This window comes from Prunus persica, chromosome G3 (assembly GCF_000346465.2).
Source record: "Prunus persica cultivar Lovell chromosome G3, Prunus_persica_NCBIv2, whole genome shotgun sequence".
In the NCBI taxonomy this organism is placed as follows: domain Eukaryota; kingdom Viridiplantae; phylum Streptophyta; class Magnoliopsida; order Rosales; family Rosaceae; genus Prunus; species Prunus persica.
Window position 1 is genome coordinate 16,408,321 of NC_034011.1, and position 19,073 is coordinate 16,427,393.

The following is a 19,073-nucleotide window of genomic DNA, read 5'->3' on the forward strand; positions in this document are numbered from 1 at the left end:
CCCATCCCACCGGCCATTCCCTGAAACTCACAAGATTTAGATTAACTTTAACAATAGTCACAACTAAAACCATGAACAACTTGTTGGGAGACATTTTCTTGAATCAGTGAATCCACAAGCTAAAATGTAGGCTTGGTTCTTCAGTTACATCCTTAACCGGTTTTAGGGTTGTTTAAATCTACCATTATTTTTGTTAATCTATCTTATGAGCGTATCCAATTTCATATAATCCAGTAAAAGTGCCTAGAAGTTGCAGAGGTAAACATCGTCGTTTGTCTTGCGATTTTACTTTACTCTGGCATTCTGCTGACGATGCCATAACTCAAACATTACACGCTACATCTTAATATCTTAATAGAACTGAGTTCAGACCCGGAAGAAAAAAAATAGAGGCAGAAAAGATCCAAACCATTGCATTTTAGTAACCTAGTTTTTCTTTGCCAGGTCAGCACCATAAGCTCCAGCTTACTTGATTAAGCAAACATAAACTAAAGAAAAAACTGAAAAAGTGATGAAGTCCAAAAAGTTACAATCATTCACATGATGTCAAGTTAACAAAGTGAAAATCTGTCCTATTACTACAAATTTGAGAATTCCAGTCAGAGCACAGAAAGTATAAAAGTAGAAACTAAACAGATTTCCAATCACCAAAAGTCAGAATGGCTTCCTGAACCAATATTTGCCACAGCTCCAGGGCAGAAGTTGTAAACTTCAAACCCCTTCCTTGGTATGGTCAAGCCTTGGTATCATTCTCTTAATTTTTTTGGCAAAGACACAGTAAAATAGTATGCATAATGTATCCCTTGAAAGAGAATACTGGAAGTCCAAAAGGAATAAGAAGCCTGTGAGTTCAATACTTAAGGTCATTGCTCCTCTGAAGGGTTTACAGGCGCAACAAGCAAGTCTCCACTTCCATCTGCCTCGTTAGGCTGATCAGGTGCCGGTTGTTCTCCATTCTCAGTATTCTCTGGGTGGAAATTGATGGGGAACTTTGTGACCCTGGGTTTATCAGACAAAATGTTTCTTTGAACCCTATCAATTAAGACCTTTGGAGGAGGTTCTTCTCGCAGCTGTTCATCATCATAATCATTGTTAACATAGTAGCCCACTCGGATAAATTCCTGACCAAGATAAGAGCAGGTCAACAAAAGCACTGTCACTCCAATAATGTCTTCATCACGAATCTTGGATGGGTCAGGAGGATCTGCCTGCAAAATGTTCATAAAAACTTAGCGTTGATTCATATTCAAATGCACCATGTGGATCAGGTATAAAGAAACGGTACAAGAATTCGGTGGAAGCTTGCCTGTAGTACAAAACGATAGTTTCCAACATTGACAGGCCCAACAAGTACACTCTCCAATAGTTGGTCATAAGTCTCATCCTCAGCAGATCCCACATAGATGAGCTTCCATTCCAAATCTGTATTGGGATGAGAAACTGATTACTTACTTCTAACAATTAATGTTAGTCCCACACAGAACTAGCAAAAGTATTTGAAACTTGGTTCCACTTGTGCAATCTCACTTAAGAGAAATTCAGCTCCCAATTCTATTCAGATATCATACAAACAATCATCACCACCCGTGAGGGGATGACTCAACAACCTGGAATCCAAATTACCCTAAAAGTCCTCACATTTAATTTAGACTCTTTACATGGTTTAATTAAATAGGATATTACTAGTATGATTTCCAAAACATTTAAAGGAATGGCAAGAATATCTCCATGATTATTTACTTGTCTGTTTTCCTCAAAATGAGTCAATGTCCTCGCCAGAAATGAGTCCATGTTTTTCAAGTTGGTGCTACTTGTGGGTTAAAACAAAATCTGCCAATCAAACTTTCAAATTAGTACGTTCTAAATCTTCTCTTCTTTTTTTTTCTTTTTTTTTAAAAACCGCATAGTGCTACATTTTCACTCTTTGACAGAGCCTTTTTTGTTTTCTCTTAAGGGTGCTATATAGACCTCAGCATTACTAAGGCCAATGATCACTCACTAACCGGAGCACCTCATCCAGGTGCCATAATTACAGCTCGTGGATGTAAAATGTCAGGTTACATTCCATCACCAGCTGAAGTACCTCAATTTAACATCCAATGAGGCCACTTTATCTCATTCAGCAGAGGCAACTATATATATATATATATATATATGTATGTATCTATTATTTCTAACTAAATTTATTTCTGTTCCAAAATCCATTATATACATCACATTCTTGAAATGCAGACACATTACATTTTATTAGCTAAGCTGATAAATCAAACAAAGACAATGATAGAAAAGATGTCATCAATCTTTTTTCTTTTTCTTTTAGATAAGTCAGAAAAATAACTACCCAATTACAAATGCAGAAACATTACAAAACACAGTTGATTTCCTTCAGCATCACAGAATCTCCACAACATTCTCTTATATCAATTTTTTCTTATTTATATCAAGAATCCAACGGGCAACACCTTCAAACACACCACCAAATGTCCCTTTTTGCAAGTTCAAACTACATTCTGAAAAAATAAAGGTGACACTCATTCGGAAACCCCAACAACAAACACAATCAACTAGTGTATGTTCTCAGTGTCTCCCATCAACAAAACAGAATATCCTGAGCTCTCGTATATGAGCTCTTGGACACCATTTCCTTGCAAGGCAAGGAAATCTGGGTTTTGCAAGGACAAGCTATACCCATAGGCCATTACATCAAACACTTGCATTTCCTTATGTTATAATATTCTCGTGAACCAAACAGAGAAAACCCTAATTGAAATTCAAACAGTCCCAAAACAAAAACAAGAACAAGAGAAAGACCGAAAAAAGAAAAAAAGCAGAAGAGTGAATTGGTACCGTCTTTGAGAGGGGTCAAGCACTCATAAGAAATCTCGAACTGGAAAGGTGCGAGAAACAAAGCCGGATTGTCAAGCACAGCGACGTTGGTGATGTTCACCGCGCTCATTGTAACGAAGCCCCGGAGAAGAAAAACACAGTGGGTTTGTTCGCATAGGAGGATTTCGTGAACGGACCGGTTGAAACCCTAGGCTCCAGCACCTTCATCGAAATGAAGCAAACCCCAAGAATCACAAACTGTTTTTTCTTTCTCTTTCCTTTTCTGATTTTAGGGCTTTTGCGAGATTTTGATTGTTGGGTTTGGGGAAATTGATTTGTTTTCCTTTTAAAGAGCAAAAGAAAAAATCAAAACAAAATAGTTACCGGATGGGTACGGGCGATAGCCGGTTTCGATTTGGCGGGAGTTTTTTGGGTGGTTGGGTGAGAAACTGTCATTTACCGGTGGGGGTAACTTGGGGCGGGAAGAGGCATATTTTAGAGCCAAAAGAAGAAGAAAATGGATGCGATGCAATGGCAACACGTGCTATCCACGTGTCCTAAGTTGCCATGGACTTGGATAATTTTGATATTTTTTGAATTAATAGGCAACAAAGTAGAGAAAGTGGTATTCCATAAAAATTAGAAAGGAAAAAAAAAAAAAAGAAAGTGGAAGTTAACTTTTATTTGCTTCTTTTTTTTTCTTTTCTTTTTTTTTTTTTAAAAAAAAATGTACAAATAATAATCTAAACTACATAAAGAGTAGATTTTTCACACACACTACCACAGTACTACAGGGGTTCAAACCTGTTAGCACTAATCTTCAAGTCGATGTCCTTTCCATTTGCTTGTTTTACAAACAAAATTTGGTGCTTTTTTTTTTTTTTGACTTCAAATGTTCATAATTTTCTTGAATAAATTTGTTTTTATTTTCTTTATATAATATTGTCAACTGGGGCACACATTCAAATATGGTTTTAACTTTATCATTGATATTGTTGCCTAAGCTGAAATGGAGATCCTGTCTTTACAAGAGCACAAAGACAAGAAGCAAAGGGATGATTGTTGTAGTTTAGATCCCCTAACTTTTAAGCTATACATTCAAAACATTTTTCACACAAAAATATATGTACATTACAAAACTTTGGGCAGTGAAAGCAGTTTATGCACAAAACAGGAGAAAATTTTCAATCTTCAGCAATGTCCATCTTCCTTGTCTGGGAACAAAACATCGCAGCTATATCTTCAGATGTGCTACATTCATCTGGTTTTCTATCAGCCAGAGTGCGAACGTATCTTGGGAATCTGATTGAAATTCCACGTGATGGATGAACTAAACCTACGGCAGCCTGGTGAACAGGAGACACAGTAAAGTCTGCACCTCTTATTTCCCATACAAGTTCCGGAGGAAACCACATATCAGGCGCCTCAGCGGTTTTATAATAAGGTGGTTTTCTGGACAAGATCTTGTCTCCAGAAAAGAAACTTTTCATCTGCAGTTAAAAACAGAAGCGAAACCTCTTACCATGATGAGCTCGAAGGATGCATTGACTTTCAACAAGGAAAACAACTCGCACAATTTACAGCACTAATGTAAAATTCAAAGATCAGTAGCATATACTGTGGTACGGTTACATTTCTTTAATAAGAATTCACTGGTTCTAGGTATGAGATGCCAAAGTGGCTTAGGACAAGAGTGCTGAAGTGCAACACCGTCAAGCAACATGTAATAATACAAAATTGTAACACTAGTCTATATTGCCAATGAGAAGCCAATGCCAGTATAATTTTCAGAAGGTAGACATGGAGAAATGGAAAACGCACAAACAACTTTTATCCCATAAGAAAGGGGTTTTCATAACTCAAGGATTCTGAACATGAATCTGTTTTCTGTCACTGAGCCCTAAACAAAGCCTTACTACAATGTGGACATTGCTTTCCGTAACATATCAAATAGCAGTACAACCAAAGGAATAGGCACGTTACGTGTGAGCCAGTGCAAATTAAAATCCTAGATCTTGTTTTTATTAAGACAATCGTAGATCGTTTTTACTTGACCAAAAAAACTAAACCCCAATGTCTGCATCAGAAAGTGCATTTCACATTGTGAGTACTGCAAAGAAATGAACCTTGGAAGTACTCTGCAATTGGCACTTGATTTCAAATGGAAGTTAAAAATTTCACGTGAGCAACCAAATAACTTTAATCAACATCTTGACAAAATTTTATAAAATTGGAGACCACTTAGCTTCATACAGCCACGGTTCATCTTCAATTAGTCACAATATGCTTGTGGGTAAAGCAAAATCCTTTGGAGGGTTAGGGGTGGGTTCTTTGAAGGCTAGGAGTGCGGCTTTGCGGGCCAAATGGTTGTGGCGGTTTCCCAATGAACCTCACGCCCTTTGGCATAAAGTGATCAGAAGCATTTATGGAATGGATACAAATGAGTGGGATGCTAAACCCGTGATTCGAGGGTCTTGCCGTAGCCCTTGGAGAGACATTTCTAGTGGCTATAATTTGTTCCTTCAAGGCTATGTTTTCGTGGTAGGATGTGGAGTTAGGGTCAGATTTTGGGAGGACAATTGGAGCCGGGGTGGTGTTTTAAAAGAGGTGTTTCCAAGACTTTTCAATTTGTCCAGGAAGCAAAATCACAATATTTCCTCATATGTGGACTCGGATGGGTTCCCCCTCAGCTGGGATTTTGGTTTCAGGAGGAATCTCAATGATTTGGAGATTGCGGAGATGGCGGAGGTGGCTAGATTGTTGGACTTATTGGGGGGGATGAGGTTGGTCACTTCCAGATTGGATAAGAGAAGATGGACGCTAGACCCCTCCGGTCTATTCTCCTATCATTCTCTCTGTTCCCATATTTAGAATGTTGGTGAAGGGGAGGTTCTCTCCTTACACTCAAATTTGGAAGGCCAAGACTCCTTCGAAAGTTAAGATTTTTGTGTGGCAAGCGGTGTTGGGAAAACTAAATACAGATGATACATTACAGAGACACTGCACCTATATGTACCTTAGCCCTCACTGGTGTGCTCTCTGTAATAAGGCAGGGGAAAGTGCAGAACACCTCCTCCTTCATTGCCCTTTCTCTCTAAAGTTGTGGTAGACGTTACTGAAGGAAGTTAACACTCTGGGTAATACCGAAAGGCTGTTTCGAACTTTTTTCCATCAAATTTGATGCTTTGGGAAGGGGAAAGAAAGCTAAAATTCTCTGGGGCAGTCTGATGCAGGCAGTGATATGGAACCTTTGGCTGGAATGTAACAGGAGAATCTTCGAGGATTATAAGGGAGTGGGAGTGGTAGAGTCATGGGATAGAGTGAAGTTTTGGGCTGCCCTTTGGGCATCAACTTCCCTTGCTTTTAAGGATATATCCTATCCTACAATTATGCACAATCTGCTGGCTGTAGTATATTAAGGGATTGCCTTTTGATTGGCTGTTTTGTTTTCTGTGTTGCGTGGCCTTGCATTTGTTTCACTGGCTATTGCTTCATTCTTTTTGTCTGTGTTCTAAATGTCCTACTTTTTTATCCTTTCTAATTTTGAATACAAAATGTTTCTATTAAAAAATATATATATATATATATATATATATGTTCCCAAAATGACACGTTACTTTGCACATCAGAGATACACTTACCTCAGTGTAAAATGAATCTGAGAACCCAGACATGACGCGGCAGACGCTTTGGAAATCCTCAGTATCAGGGTTATAACATGCCATAAGAAATGGACTGTGCCTGCAACATAAATAGCATGCTGTAGAAATGGACTTTACATGCACCATCTATGCATATTTCATGTACCAAACAGAAAGAAAATACATCAGCTATAAATCAAGACTCTTATTTTATTTTTTTTCTCTTAAACAGGATTTGTGACCCCAATGACTTCAAACATATAAAAGTACTTTCTGATTTTGTGCATCTGTGATATAGATACTAGGTAATCACACACAAAGGAAAAGGTAAGCGGCAATGAAAATGAAGTAATTACCAGCCTGCCTTTCTCCCATTTCCATGCCAAGCTCCAATTGGGACTAAATCAAGAGAGTCATTTGATCCTTCCATGTAGTCTCGCTTGACCTAACAAAGGAACAAAAAGGTTTATACCACAGGTCAACGTTTCTCCTATGGTTTACTATATCAGGGTGTTTAATATAATAAACTTGAAGGGCATTAAACCTTTAACCATGTATCTGTACGCTTTGATGGAGAATATCCAGCGTCAACATCTAAAGATTTAACCATAATCCCTTCACATGAGGAGAGGAATGCATTTTCGAGAAAACAGTTGATCTTCGTTAACGTCGCTTCACTGGTTAAACAAGCATCATCTGCTTCGACCTACAAGCAGACAGGTTGTACAAATCAGAAATTCAAGAAAGATCCTTAATGTGAAAAGCTAAAGTTAAAGCACTAATTACATAGATAAGTAAACCAGAAGCACTTACTGTCATTTCCTTGGCATACTCAAAATAACCCAACTTCTCATCATAAAACATATCTTTCAAATCTGCAGGTTTTTGAGCACCAAAGTTTTACAATATAATTCCAGGAGAAAAGAGGTGCTCTATCAAAAAAGACAAAGAGAGACTGCAAAATAGGGTGTGGAGATGAATACATTTTCGTCTTTTCCGTAGAGGAAAGCCCAACAACCTGTGATAAAGTTTGATTAGATCCCCACATTCCTCTTAAGATAAGCAACCCGTTACAATAAATAAAAACAAAGACAGATATTATATCTTACAACTCTAGTGTGTCAACCCTGGGATATCACAAAAACTATATGAAGACTTTTAAAATGCTTGAAGATCTTTAACTCTTTTGATTTTATACCTATAATGTTTGAAAGATAGATTGTAGATTAGCAGAAGTTAACCAAATGCAGAAACCATAAAAATGTTCTAGATAAAGATCAACTGTAAAAGTTGCAAGTACATACGCTTTACAGTGCACAAAAATAATGTACACAAGGTTCAGGATAATTTACAATAGACAAAAGGACAAGTACATTTAGCAGTTGGCATTTCCAACATTGCCCTTTTTCTTGGTGCAGGGAGGGGGCGGTCAAGGCCCTCCAAACCCGACTTATAAAGATGAATCAGTGTCAATTTATATGTAACAATATTCTTTTCATGAAGTTGACTGCACAAGGACGTTGATATGGGGGTAAGGTGTTCCCAGGAACCTTCCACCATTAAGGTTATTTGACGCCCTTTATGTAGAGCCTCAGCTGACGAGAGAACTTTTTGTACTCTCTCTGATTTCTTGCTACATGGATATTAGAAGGAGAGAAGCAAGGAACCTTTTCAGAATGCACTGCAGATTAAAAAGCAAAAGCAAAAACAATACAACGCCCAGCACACAAGAAGTGTATAATTTCTGGAGTCATAGGTGCATGAAATACTTGTTCAGTTATTCAAGTTTACATACGTACAAAAATCAAGTCCAACCAACATCTTTACATCTGCACAGCACTAGCATTACAGGAAGATGTCTAAAATCAGCATGACGTTATACATGCCAAAATGCACAAAAACATTTTCAATTACCATTGTAAAAAATATGCCTTCATATACACTACCATGTATCCAAGATCATTATTATACAGCACCAAACAGATTAATTGACACTAATTTCGCTTGTTGACAAACAATATTGGAGGAAATTAGGAACATAATCTACTGAAATACTAGTAATGCTGTCCTTGACTTGGTGAACATTAAATTTCTACAGGTTATGTAGATCGATTCATTAGAACAGTGTAGATCAGGGTTTTTATCCTATTTTCGCTGCACAAAAATATACTAAATTAGTAATAAATTCGATCTGAAAGCATCTCTACACAGAAGATAAAAGCATATCGAGAAGATTGAGAAAAACTACTTAAGGAGCTATAGATGCTTACTGCTGTCCATTGGCGAACATGATATCAAAGACAAATACACAAATGTCAACCTGCACATAAAGAAAATATTTGTAAACAAATTCAACATTTCAGCAAAACAGTAGAAGCCAATAGATATCAGATTAAAATACTTCTACCCAGACAAATTTACACTGTTTTTATGTGAAGTTTTCTTTATCCAGTACGTATACCTACACAGATAATGTATCAACATTTTTATTAGACCTGCTATTTCAATAAATTACACCTTTATATTAAACATAATATGTCAGAAAGACTTTAGCATGAACATCTTATATTTCCCATACAGAAATTCATCACAAAGCATCACAATAACTCATAAACCTTTATGCTATCCAATGTAATTGATGTATCTCTGCTCCCTCTCCCGCGTGAAGACAACTCTTGGAAAGACATTAGCTTCAGACCATTCTTCCTATCAATTGCAACCACCTAAAACCAGAAAAGAAACAGAGCAAAGACTTGGTGAACTATATTTGTTCCCCCACCAAAAGAAGATAATATAAATCAACTTCAGAACCTGTGTGTGTTGTGTGGGTACGATGGTGAGGAGTTTTTACCTCCGCATCTAGTATGAAAGTGACTGCATCAGGCTTACAAGATTCATTAATTATCTTGATCAGATCTGGAAATCTTGACGTTGATTCGTCCCCATTTCGTGAGAAAACACGCACAGACCCATCAACTAATTTGTGAATTTGGGCACGCTGACCATCATATCTGAAATTATGGCCAATAGCAGGTATATAATTACTGGTTTCAAATGCAAAGGTTCAGCTTACTCTTGTAACTTTACATGAGGCAAAGTTTGTTGAATGAGCAGAGCCGCTTGAGCACATATTGCAGAGTTACTTAAAAATTAAATTGAAAGGAACAGTTGGAGCCTCTATAGCTAGAAGGGAAAAAACAAGAAGACAGACCAACACCCAATTAATACCTTTTTGGGAATAAAGTACTACAATGTAACCAACAAAAAACAAAGAAAAAGAAGAGCAACTCAACCAGCCAGTCTCACAAGAAAACTCTGACGTGAAACCTTGAAAGTAAAAACCCTAAAATATTTTATCACAAGAAGAGTTGTCAGAACAAATCATAGGTTACACAGAACAAAAGTCTCCAACAACTTTCAGGCTTGACACGTCTGACACTCTAAATTCCAACAGAAATATAATGCGTATTGCATATTTACACATAGCTCTCATTATAAGACTGAAAATTTTAAAATCTTTGATCATGGATTTGAACATAAATAGTTTCGATAAGCCTAAATATAAGATGATTCACTAAGATTTGAAGAGGGCACAAAGAAAGAACAAAACAAATGCATCTACAGGTAAGAGAAGACCGTACTTGTATTCACAGGTAAAAGCTTTATTTCCTAAGAGCTTTAGTGCTTGCTGAACACCATTTGTGATTCTGGCACAGGAAACAAACGTTAAAAACAATGAGCTCCAGCATTAGTTTCCATTCTACTTAAATTCTTCAATACAAAGTAGGAAACATCTTCAAAAAGCATATACTTTGCAAGCATTGGCTTAATAGGTATTCCTGGAACCATTGACAAAGTTGATGAAGAGAATCCAATGCCTTTGTCCATGAGAGAAGGAACGACCAAATCCTGCTTACAATTAATCACACAGCACATTCTGACAGCTAGAGATAATAAAACCAGGATGACAAACATGTTTGCCTTGAAAATAAATAAACTTCACAAAAGGAAAACACTAAATAAAACAAATTCTAGCTCTCTTATGTGAAATGGGATACTAATTTTGGGTTCAAATTGTGCTTGAAAATCAAGACAAAATCTAATAGAATAAATACCAAAAATATATAAGTATTATATATGATTGGATCTCTTTCCCGACTGTGGATCTAGGCTTAGGCTGATTCTTTCCTGATTATGTAGTCCAGATTTACAGTTTGGCAACATAAAATGCTTACGTTAACATCTTGCGTTGGTATCCCACATCCTACTTGAATTAGCATTGACATCTAACTTGAATTAGTTAGTAACCATGCATGATTTTTATATTTATTTGTCAAAAGCATGGGCATCGGAAGATGAAGAAAATCAACCATATACAAAAGAAAAGATCCTCATAGACATGTTGATAAATAACCTCATACAATGTGGTGATAAAAGGGTGCTCTGATTTTCTTTGTTCTGACTCCGTGGTATGGGGATCGGGGAAGCGCGCTTCAACCTTATGGGGCTGTTTGGTCCACTCTGTTTTCTGGAACATTTGGATGGAGCGTAATAGGAGAATCTTTGAAGACTATAAGGGAGTGGGAGTGAGTGATCTTTGGGATAGAGTTAAGTACTGGGCAGCTTTGTGGGCTTCTGTTACAAAAGATTTTAAAGACTACTCTTATTCCACAATTATGAGGGATATGGCAGCTGCGGTTAAATGAGGGTTGGGGGGTGTGTTGTTCTGTGGTTTTTCGGTTTTGTTCCTCCCTGTTTGTTTGGGAGGGGTTGGTGCTGTTTGTTTCTTTCTGTGTTGTTTTTGTTCTTCGGTTGTGGTTGCCTTATCCACCTCCGTGTTCTTTTGCTTAATAAATTTCGTTTCTTCCCAAAAAAAAAAAAAAAAAAGACCAGGACCAGGACCTGGATTGATAAAACCCCTCAAATATCTTAGACTGGTCCACACAATTGAGAATCATAACTCATACTGTGAATGTCGCTGAAAACTTAGCTTCTAAAGACAAAAGAGCCAACTTAAAGTTTGGTAGAAAACAGATAAGCACTTACCAAATTGGGCAGTACATTGTATGCTTCGACCACAGCTGCTGAATGGAGCTGGAAATTTAAGAGAAAACCAAGAAAAACAAACATGAACTTGTAATAAATTAAATATTCTAAAAAATAAGTATTATCTCGATAAACAAAAAAATTTACAACAAACTTTTCTAATAAAAAAATTGAGATATGTTTTCCCACAATTAAGGAACTCCTCACTGCAAAATAAATAAAAATTAAAACCTGAAGCCTATCTTTCAAACTTTGTAATGCTCCTTCATGATTGAAGTTATGAGAGGAATTCATGACAACAGCTTGAGCCAGAGCAGGTAGAACAGTTTTCATCATTGCTCCAATCCGCAAATTCCTAACCTATACAGAATAATGTACGGAAATGGATAGTGACAAATAACACTTGAAGATCTAAATTTAATCTCATTTTAAAGAAGATGTCAAGCATCCCTCCATTCATCATACACATTTCAAAAGTCGGTGAAATTGACAGGAGAAAAAGAAAGAAAGAAAAAATAAACCATATTAAGATACCTTAACAATGTTAAATGTAAAACCAAATTCATATAAGGTACACATAGTAATGGCATCTTACACCAGAGAATATCCCAAATTATCAACTGTCATTTCCCACTCTCAGACCAACTGTTGTCTTTTTCCTCCTCTCCATGATATGCTTTTCCATATACTGAACTATAAGAGCCTCTCAGGCCCTCCTACCCTGTATCTTAATCTAGAGGAAAACACTCTACTATAATTCATATCAAATGACCCAAGGTGCACTGAAAGTCATCATTCAAAATAACAAAATTGAAAACCCAAAATACCATGTTCCTTAACCATATAAAACTTATTCCACTCCAAATGATATTTAAACTCTTGTTGTAACGCCAAGGAAAGAGAAAAGGAAGAAAGAAAAAAAAAACAAAAACTATAATTCTACTCCTATTACACAGGAATTCACTTCCATTCACTCGATAGACAAAGCTTTTGGTTTGTCTATTTAACAGAGGGCTGAGCTTTTGGTTTTTCATGTTGTCAAACTGTATAAAGATGATTTTTTTCAAGTTCACGAAGAGTGAACTATGAAAACAGAAGGAAATTGCCTGCCTGAATTGATCGGTCATGCAATACTCCTCAAGAACAAAAACACCAAACCACAAAAAACAAAAAAACAAACAAACAAACAAATGCAAACACAACCTCTAGATTTGAAGTAGGTATCAGTTTTCTAACTCTTCCCTTCTCCCATTTGAAACAGCCAGGTCATCCAAATAATATATGCATGTGTACCCAAAATAAATAAAAATATATAATTAAAGTGCTCTGTTGTGTTACCAAAGTTCTAACAAGAAACTTCATTTCTTTCTCTCTACAAGAGCGCATGAGATTCAGAATGAGGCTTTTCTTTCGACCAGTGCTCCCACTACCTGTTTGTACACTGATGAATACTACATTAGAATAGTGATGAGGAGCAAGTAATTTAAGAAGATAAAACCATAAATTAACAAGCAAAAACAAAAGGAATAAGTGTACAGTTTCCATTATATAAACCATATAGCACAGAAAACAAAAAAATCTTTTCATTTAAAAGTGGTCATGTACCTACTAGCACAATTAAAGGCATCTTATATTCATGCATAACAATTAAACCTCTAAAGGATTCTCTCTTCAGAACACACTTCCAACGACGCAACCATCTACCCACCAATAAGTGCACCCGCTATGGTTGTTTTGTTTACACAGGCTACAGAACTGAACTCCGTTAAGTGCAGACTTAACAAAAGTGAGTTTTAGGCCCGTTCTATTAAAATCTCAAGAGGCGAGGCGAGGCGGGGGTGGGAGTGAATATTCGGGAAAGAGAACATGCAATCATAAAACTCCAAATCACCAAGAAGTGGCCTCAGTGCCAACTAATCCAATACAATTCCCTTTGTTTTGCAAATGTTTAATGGGGTGAGTTCTTTTAATTTTGACAAACTTGTAGAACATGAAAATTAAGGAACAACTATGGTGTACATTTTTAAGCATAACAAAAGAAGTCAAGAAATTCAACTTATTTGTGGCAGAAAAAATTTGGCATCCGGGTTCAAGTTTAAGGTGGAAAATATACAAACAGTGTCAGACAGTCAAATAACTGCTAGGTTCTTTTTCTTCAGTCAAACAATGCAGAAAAGTTAAGGGGGGTCATCAGCCAACTTCTTGCAACGTAAACCTCATTTAAAATGAAACAAGCATCACTAACATGAAAATTAATTCTAATTCAGTCAAATCCTTCACAGACTAAACCCGTGCACCACCAGTACAGGTCGTCTGATTAATGTATCAGTCGAGCTGATATGTTTGTCCATGAAGCAAAAGCAATTTAGACTATCCATACCTTATCTTTTGGAGTGCGAAAAATACGTCTTTTATTAGAAGCGGTGAAGGAGGGGCAAGTAGCTTCTGTGTCTGCCGGCATGCTTGAGCCACATCACCTTTAAGCATAATAGAATATTTTAAAAATTATTCAGAGACCATGGCGAGCACCATCACCCCTCCCCCTGCCCCCAAAAGAAATTAAAAAAAAATAAATAAAGTAAAGATAAATGCTTAGAAGAGCAAAAGGACAGTTATGAGAAGAATGGCCCATTCCTACCTAGATCACCCAACTCATTGTACATCTCCCTTATTTTGGATCGGCTTGTGCCACATGCATCTTCCAGTGCTGATGTGACCAAACTTCCACCAATGTTTAGCTCCTGTATCATTCTTACAGATGAGAATCCATTTTTGTTAATTTCCTTGTGTTTCTTCCTACATTGGCCATTGGCCAGCCAAATTAAGAAAACAAATAGTATATTGCCGCTACAGTGGCCAGAAAACCCCACTTCCACTTCACGAAGCCACATTGAGCAGAAACACCACACTTATTAGACATAAAAAGATTGCAGTACAGCACTAAATGGTCCAAATGCAAACAGAAACTGCCTAATCAAATATAGTAATAAGAAACTATTCCCTTTTCTCGTTTAAATAATAAACTACAACCCCGTCTAGGCATGCTAGAAGTAAAATATAACAAAATATATAATTCATGTATTCTGATCAGTAATTTAAGTTAAAGTTCAATCTGACAATACAAAGGATGACAGGTCAAAAAACTTTGCAGATGTAAGGGATACAAGGTGAAAGCTACAAAATAGAACATAAAAAGTTATAGTCACAGCTGAACTGAAAAAAAATTAACCAATCAACTAATATAAGCTCTTATATGAAAATTTTCATATAAATTCGACATAATTAAAGACACAAATTCCCTTTAGTATATAGGAAACAACGGTTGCAAACATAAACCAAGGCATGCAAAAAATATATATAAAGGATTACGAAGAAATTCAACTAACCACATTTTCATGGTCTGCAGCAATCTTATTTGTGCACAAATACACTGAAGGCAGCACATCCTCAGGAGACAAGGCAAGCAAACTGTATAAAAATAAACATCTCCAGCAATCATGGACCACATAAACCAAAGTGGAAAATGCAACCCCAATACTAAATAAAAGACCAGATACATCACAGTGGATCATACAGCAAACCTTCTGAACATATTGCAGAGCATAGAAGTAGCTTTTATCTTGCCTTTTTCATCCTCAAGTAAGTCAAAAGTTCGTGCAAGATGTAAATATGGAGCGCGCTGTCCACGGCTCCAGCACGCTGCACGTGTTATCTCCATGTTATCCAAGATTCAAAAACTATTAACAATTATAGCATATAATACAAAAGAGTTCTCTAAATTGAACAACTTATTCTAACCATCTTCTGTAGGATTGTATTTTTCTGGTGGTAATGACAGAACAGTTGTTTTTACATTCTCTTGTAATGATACCTCCACAGATGAATCAGCTGTTGGCTTCATTTTCCCTGAATCAACCACCAACCCTGCTTCATTTTTACCAGACCTAACCTCGCGATTACAGTAATATATATTCAGCGCCTCATTGATATCTCCATTTGTCTTCCTCAGAATGGTGGCAGCATAGCTTTCTAATGATTCAGTACCATCTATTATCTGAAGAAACTGATCTATCTCATCTCTGTATGATTTGGTGTCATCATGCGGCAAACTTTCATCTTTAAGGTTTTGTTCATCCATTGATCCAATCTCCAGAGTTTCTTGAACATCAGGCAAAACTTTACTAAAATACTTTGTTATTGCCAGTTGCTTTGGCCCACGTGAATCCAATTTGGAATTTAATTTAACCCTTTTGTTTACCTTATTATTAGTGTTTCTCGCCCTTTTTCCAGGAGAAATTCCACTTTTAATTACATTCCTTGGCTTCAGTGAGATATATTCTTGACTTGAAGGAACGTCAGTACTTCCATATGGACTGCTCGTAACAGAACCTCCTTTTGGGAGTGATCCAGAGTCACAAAGTGAGCTGGTCTGGGATTCAGAAACAGCATTTGTAGAAGAAATAACTTGATCATGAAATTCTGTTTCGCGTTCGTAAAACTTGGAAACTGATTCAACAATGTCCCCTCCTGAGCTTCCAATCAGATCTAACATCTGCTCTTGAGTGACCCATGTGGGCAAACAATCACGAAGTTCTTGAATGATTTTCTCTACTTCTTCATCATCTAATACCATTGGATTTTGTGGATCAGGTTCTTGTAGAGAAGATGATAATTCCATGTGCACAGTATCCTTATCAGATGGCATTGTCTCTTTCTCTTGATCCAGCCCTTCAATAGGACCATTGTTGGACTCATTTTCAACATTGTCACCAACTTCTGTGGATCCAAGAAGAAAGCCCCTCAAGAACTCTTTCTTGTTTGCCATTTCATCGACTAACCCAGCAAAATGCTTTTGCATTTTATTGGCATGCTTACTATCAAGCTTTTCAACATCCAAGCCCACCGTAGGAATAACATGCTTTGGTTTCAAAAACCTCACATATTCCCTAAGTTCATCATAGTTAGAATGTTCACTATACGGTACAAGATGGATCTCAAACGAATCCTTTGACCTCACTGAAAACTTGTTACGCTTCACTTCATAAGTCCAACCAGTAGGAACAAATCCCACAACCTTAGAGTACCCTTTCTCAACCATAATCTCCTTCATTTTCACAAAATTAGGCCTAAAATATGGCCAAGTCTCGCCCAAGACATTCCACCCAACAACATGTACATCACTTTCGCACTCATCCTCCGTAAATACCCCACTCTCTCCGTAGCCCAAAACACGCAACACCGCCATTTTTCGAGCATCCACATGTACTTTACGATTACACCTACGAGCAATTTCCAGCAAAATCTTCTCTTTCCCAATAACATAAGTAGCTACAAGAAACAAAACATTTTTCATAGAACTTTTATATTCACCCCCTACTGTTTCTATCAAACTAGCAATATAATTAACAGATTCTTCTTGCAGTGGAAACACAAACTTCGGATTACAATAGGTGGTGTCCAAGAAAATCGCATCCGAACCCACAAATTCACACAAAAAAGGGTCTGACTTCATCGAACCAGAAAACCGAAAATCGCCAGTATGAACGTACCTCTCAAACTTTCCATTAAAACCCGGAACTTTAAACAAGAATTGAACCGCACCCGGACAGTGATTCGCGTCAATAAGCACAACCTCACAGCCATCTATTACCACTGCTTCGTCGAGCGGCAAAGCGACCACGAAAAGCGAAGAGATTTTGAGCACCTCGTTGAGAAGACGAGCGGTGGTCTGTGAACAAAAGACAACGCCTTTAGCCCAATTGGGGGAGAGGCCGCCATAGTGATCGGAGTGGAAATGGGAGAGGAAGTAGGAGACGGAGTGATCGCCTGCGTGGCGAAATGCATCGACGGAGAAACGGGTTTTGGGGATGAGTTTGGAGTGAGGGAATGTGGAGGGAATTGGAGGGAAGGAGAGCTGGGGGGGGTTGGGTTGGTGGGAAAAGGTGGCGAGGGCAGTGAGGAAGAGGCGGGTGGAATCTAGGGTTTGGGTTTTGGTTGTGGAGGAGGAGGAGGAGGCCATGGAGATGGGACATGGAAGGGAAGGTCAAGAAGAAAGCATTGTCGGGAATGGAATGAACGGACCGGTGCTTGATTACTGGGTTTGGATTTTGCGGATTTACAAGTTGTGAGCAGGTTTTGAAGGCGGCAAAGACCAAATAATTGTATATTGTATTATATTTCACGGTCGATTATACTTTGCCATTCACATGTATTTTTTTCTCTATAAAACTCGGAGGTTTTGTTTTTCAAAAATTCCGTGGTTCGTTCATTGTACCGGTGCAGTCACTTATCCAAAGGTTTAAATTGGATTTTAAAAATTAAGGGATGAGATTAAATGACCTGATGACTTCTTCATCCATTTGTTATTAAGCGCGTGAGTCATATATGACTGTGAGAAAGACAAATCAAGACGCAGGCTCTGGAGGTCGTCCACGACAAAACCCAAGACGGCGCTCGCACTCTGCCTCATCCAATCCTTAGCGAGGTCCTCCAACTCTTTTCTCTACTTGCCCAAAACTCATATGCAAAAAGCTAATGCTCACCGAATTGAGGGTGGCTCCGTGGCTCCGTCCCCCAAGATCTAATGCTCACCAAACTAAGAGGTATTTAGTTTGATTTGTTCGAATTGTCAACCGCAACTCTGATATAGAACTTCAATCTCAAACATTGAAGGGTGGCATCGGCCTAATCGGAGATCACCCGTTTTGCGATCTTTATACAAGCTTTGAAGCCCATTCCAGTAGGTACTCCATTAAATCGATCTACGAGACTCAGTCCCGAACTCGAGAAACAAGAGAGGACGAATGCCCGAAGAGTTTGACCATTGATGACATCATCGGGAATTGATTTGTAATAGCAGTGTCATCGTAAAGATTTCGAAGATTTACAACCTCCTTGACTTTGAATGACGACATTGCTTCCTCATTTGAGTTGGTGGCGAAACGAATTTGAAGGAGGAGGCATTGAATGTTTGGAAACATCAAGTAAGATTCAAACGACCATCTTTTTCTGGTTTAGGAGTTGAATGTATTTTGGGTCATAAGTTCATGTTTTTGGTTGCGAAACAGTTATTCGTATGTGCAATTATTGTTGTGACTATGTGAAATTGCATGTTGAGATTATTCATTTGTTTGTATTGAAGAGAAAGTATGTTAGCACTTAGATTATAATGTAATTTTAGTTTGAATTTATGTTTCGCAGGCATGGAGAGGTCTGCTAAGATGGACAGGGACATAGAGATATCAAAGGGGGGTTGTAGTGATTCGAGGTATCTAGTGGTTGTGAAAGGTCGAGTCACGGGTGTTGCATATGTCGATCGAACATCTGGTTTTCAAAGTAGTGATTATAATGGTGTTGACGTACTGAGGAGAGAAGATGTTACAAGGAAAAAGTTTAAAACTATAAAATTAGGGGAATAATATTATATGAGTTATGCAAAGGGAATTGGATTTAGCGTGAGAAATGACATATTGGTTTGTAACACAAAAGGGAAAGTAAGTAGGAGACGGTGGTGTTGTTCTAAAGAAGGTTTGAGAAATGAGAAGTTTAATAAGGTACCAG

The 19,073-nt window shown here is 37.6% G+C and overlaps 3 protein-coding genes across 7 annotated transcripts; 1 reads left to right on the plus strand and 2 right to left on the minus strand.

Annotated features, from left to right (window-relative positions):
• On the minus strand, positions 390-3,144 carry LOC18782861 (histone chaperone ASF1B). The gene is made up of 3 exons (XM_007214973.2): positions 2,848-3,144; positions 1,307-1,422; positions 390-1,208 (listed from the first exon to the last, which is right to left on the minus strand). Exons 1-3 carry the CDS (start codon positions 2,954-2,956, stop codon positions 864-866), a joined length of 570 nt encoding a protein of 189 aa, XP_007215035.1. The 5' UTR covers positions 2,957-3,144; the 3' UTR covers positions 390-863.
• Positions 3,794-17,751, minus strand: LOC18781757 (DNA ligase 6). 5 transcript variants are annotated; one of them, XM_020559186.1, is made up of 19 exons: positions 15,312-17,716; positions 15,095-15,212; positions 14,900-14,981; positions 14,152-14,254; positions 13,894-13,990; positions 12,852-12,954; positions 11,745-11,873; positions 11,514-11,561; positions 10,279-10,376; positions 10,109-10,174; positions 9,319-9,478; positions 9,083-9,190; positions 8,738-8,787; positions 7,451-7,485; positions 7,281-7,342; positions 7,012-7,173; positions 6,824-6,912; positions 6,468-6,567; positions 3,794-4,316 (listed from the first exon to the last, which is right to left on the minus strand). In XM_020559186.1, exons 1-19 carry the CDS (start codon positions 17,530-17,532, stop codon positions 4,011-4,013), a joined length of 4,137 nt encoding a protein of 1,378 aa, XP_020414775.1. In that variant the 5' UTR covers positions 17,533-17,716; the 3' UTR covers positions 3,794-4,010. The 5 variants fall into 5 exon arrangements, with proteins under 5 accessions (XP_020414775.1, XP_020414778.1, XP_020414776.1 ...); XM_020559189.1 differs by lacking the exons at positions 3,794-4,316; positions 6,468-6,567; positions 6,824-6,912; positions 7,012-7,173; positions 7,281-7,342 and adding an exon at positions 7,577-7,665 and having other exon boundaries at positions 15,312-17,749; XM_020559187.1 differs by lacking the exons at positions 3,794-4,316; positions 6,468-6,567; positions 6,824-6,912; ... (1 more) ...; positions 7,281-7,342; positions 7,451-7,485 and adding an exon at positions 7,672-8,100 and having other exon boundaries at positions 15,312-17,751.
• Positions 5,002-6,442, plus strand: LOC18783731. Its single transcript, XM_020559191.1, has one exon. The coding sequence runs from the start codon at positions 5,110-5,112 to the stop codon at positions 5,695-5,697; it is 588 nt and encodes a 195-aa protein (XP_020414780.1). The 5' UTR covers positions 5,002-5,109; the 3' UTR covers positions 5,698-6,442.

Excerpts from the sequence above, each read along its gene's own strand:
- LOC18782861 (XM_007214973.2), bottom strand. The coding sequence starts at position 2,956 with ATGAGCGCGGTGAACATCACCAACGTCGCTGTGCTTGACAATCCGGCT. Across the intron at positions 1,423-2,847 it reads CTTGACCCCTCTCAAAGACG|ATTTGGAATGGAAGCTCATC; the intron begins GTACCAATTCAC and ends ATCCCAATACAG. Across the intron at positions 1,209-1,306 it reads ACTATCGTTTTGTACTACAG|GCAGATCCTCCTGACCCATC; the intron begins GCAAGCTTCCAC and ends AACATTTTGCAG.
- LOC18781757 (XM_020559186.1), bottom strand. The coding sequence starts at position 17,532 with ATGGCCTCCTCCTCCTCCTCCACAACCAAAACCCAAACCCTAGATTCC. Across the intron at positions 12,955-13,893 it reads TTCGCACTCCAAAAGATAAG|TGTACAAACAGGTAGTGGGA; the intron begins GTATGGATAGTC and ends AGTATTCATCAG. Across the intron at positions 6,913-7,011 it reads GTACAGATACATGGTTAAAG|GTCAAGCGAGACTACATGGA; the intron begins GTTTAATGCCCT and ends TTCCTTTGTTAG.
- LOC18783731 (XM_020559191.1), top strand. The coding sequence starts at position 5,110 with ATGCTTGTGGGTAAAGCAAAATCCTTTGGAGGGTTAGGGGTGGGTTCT.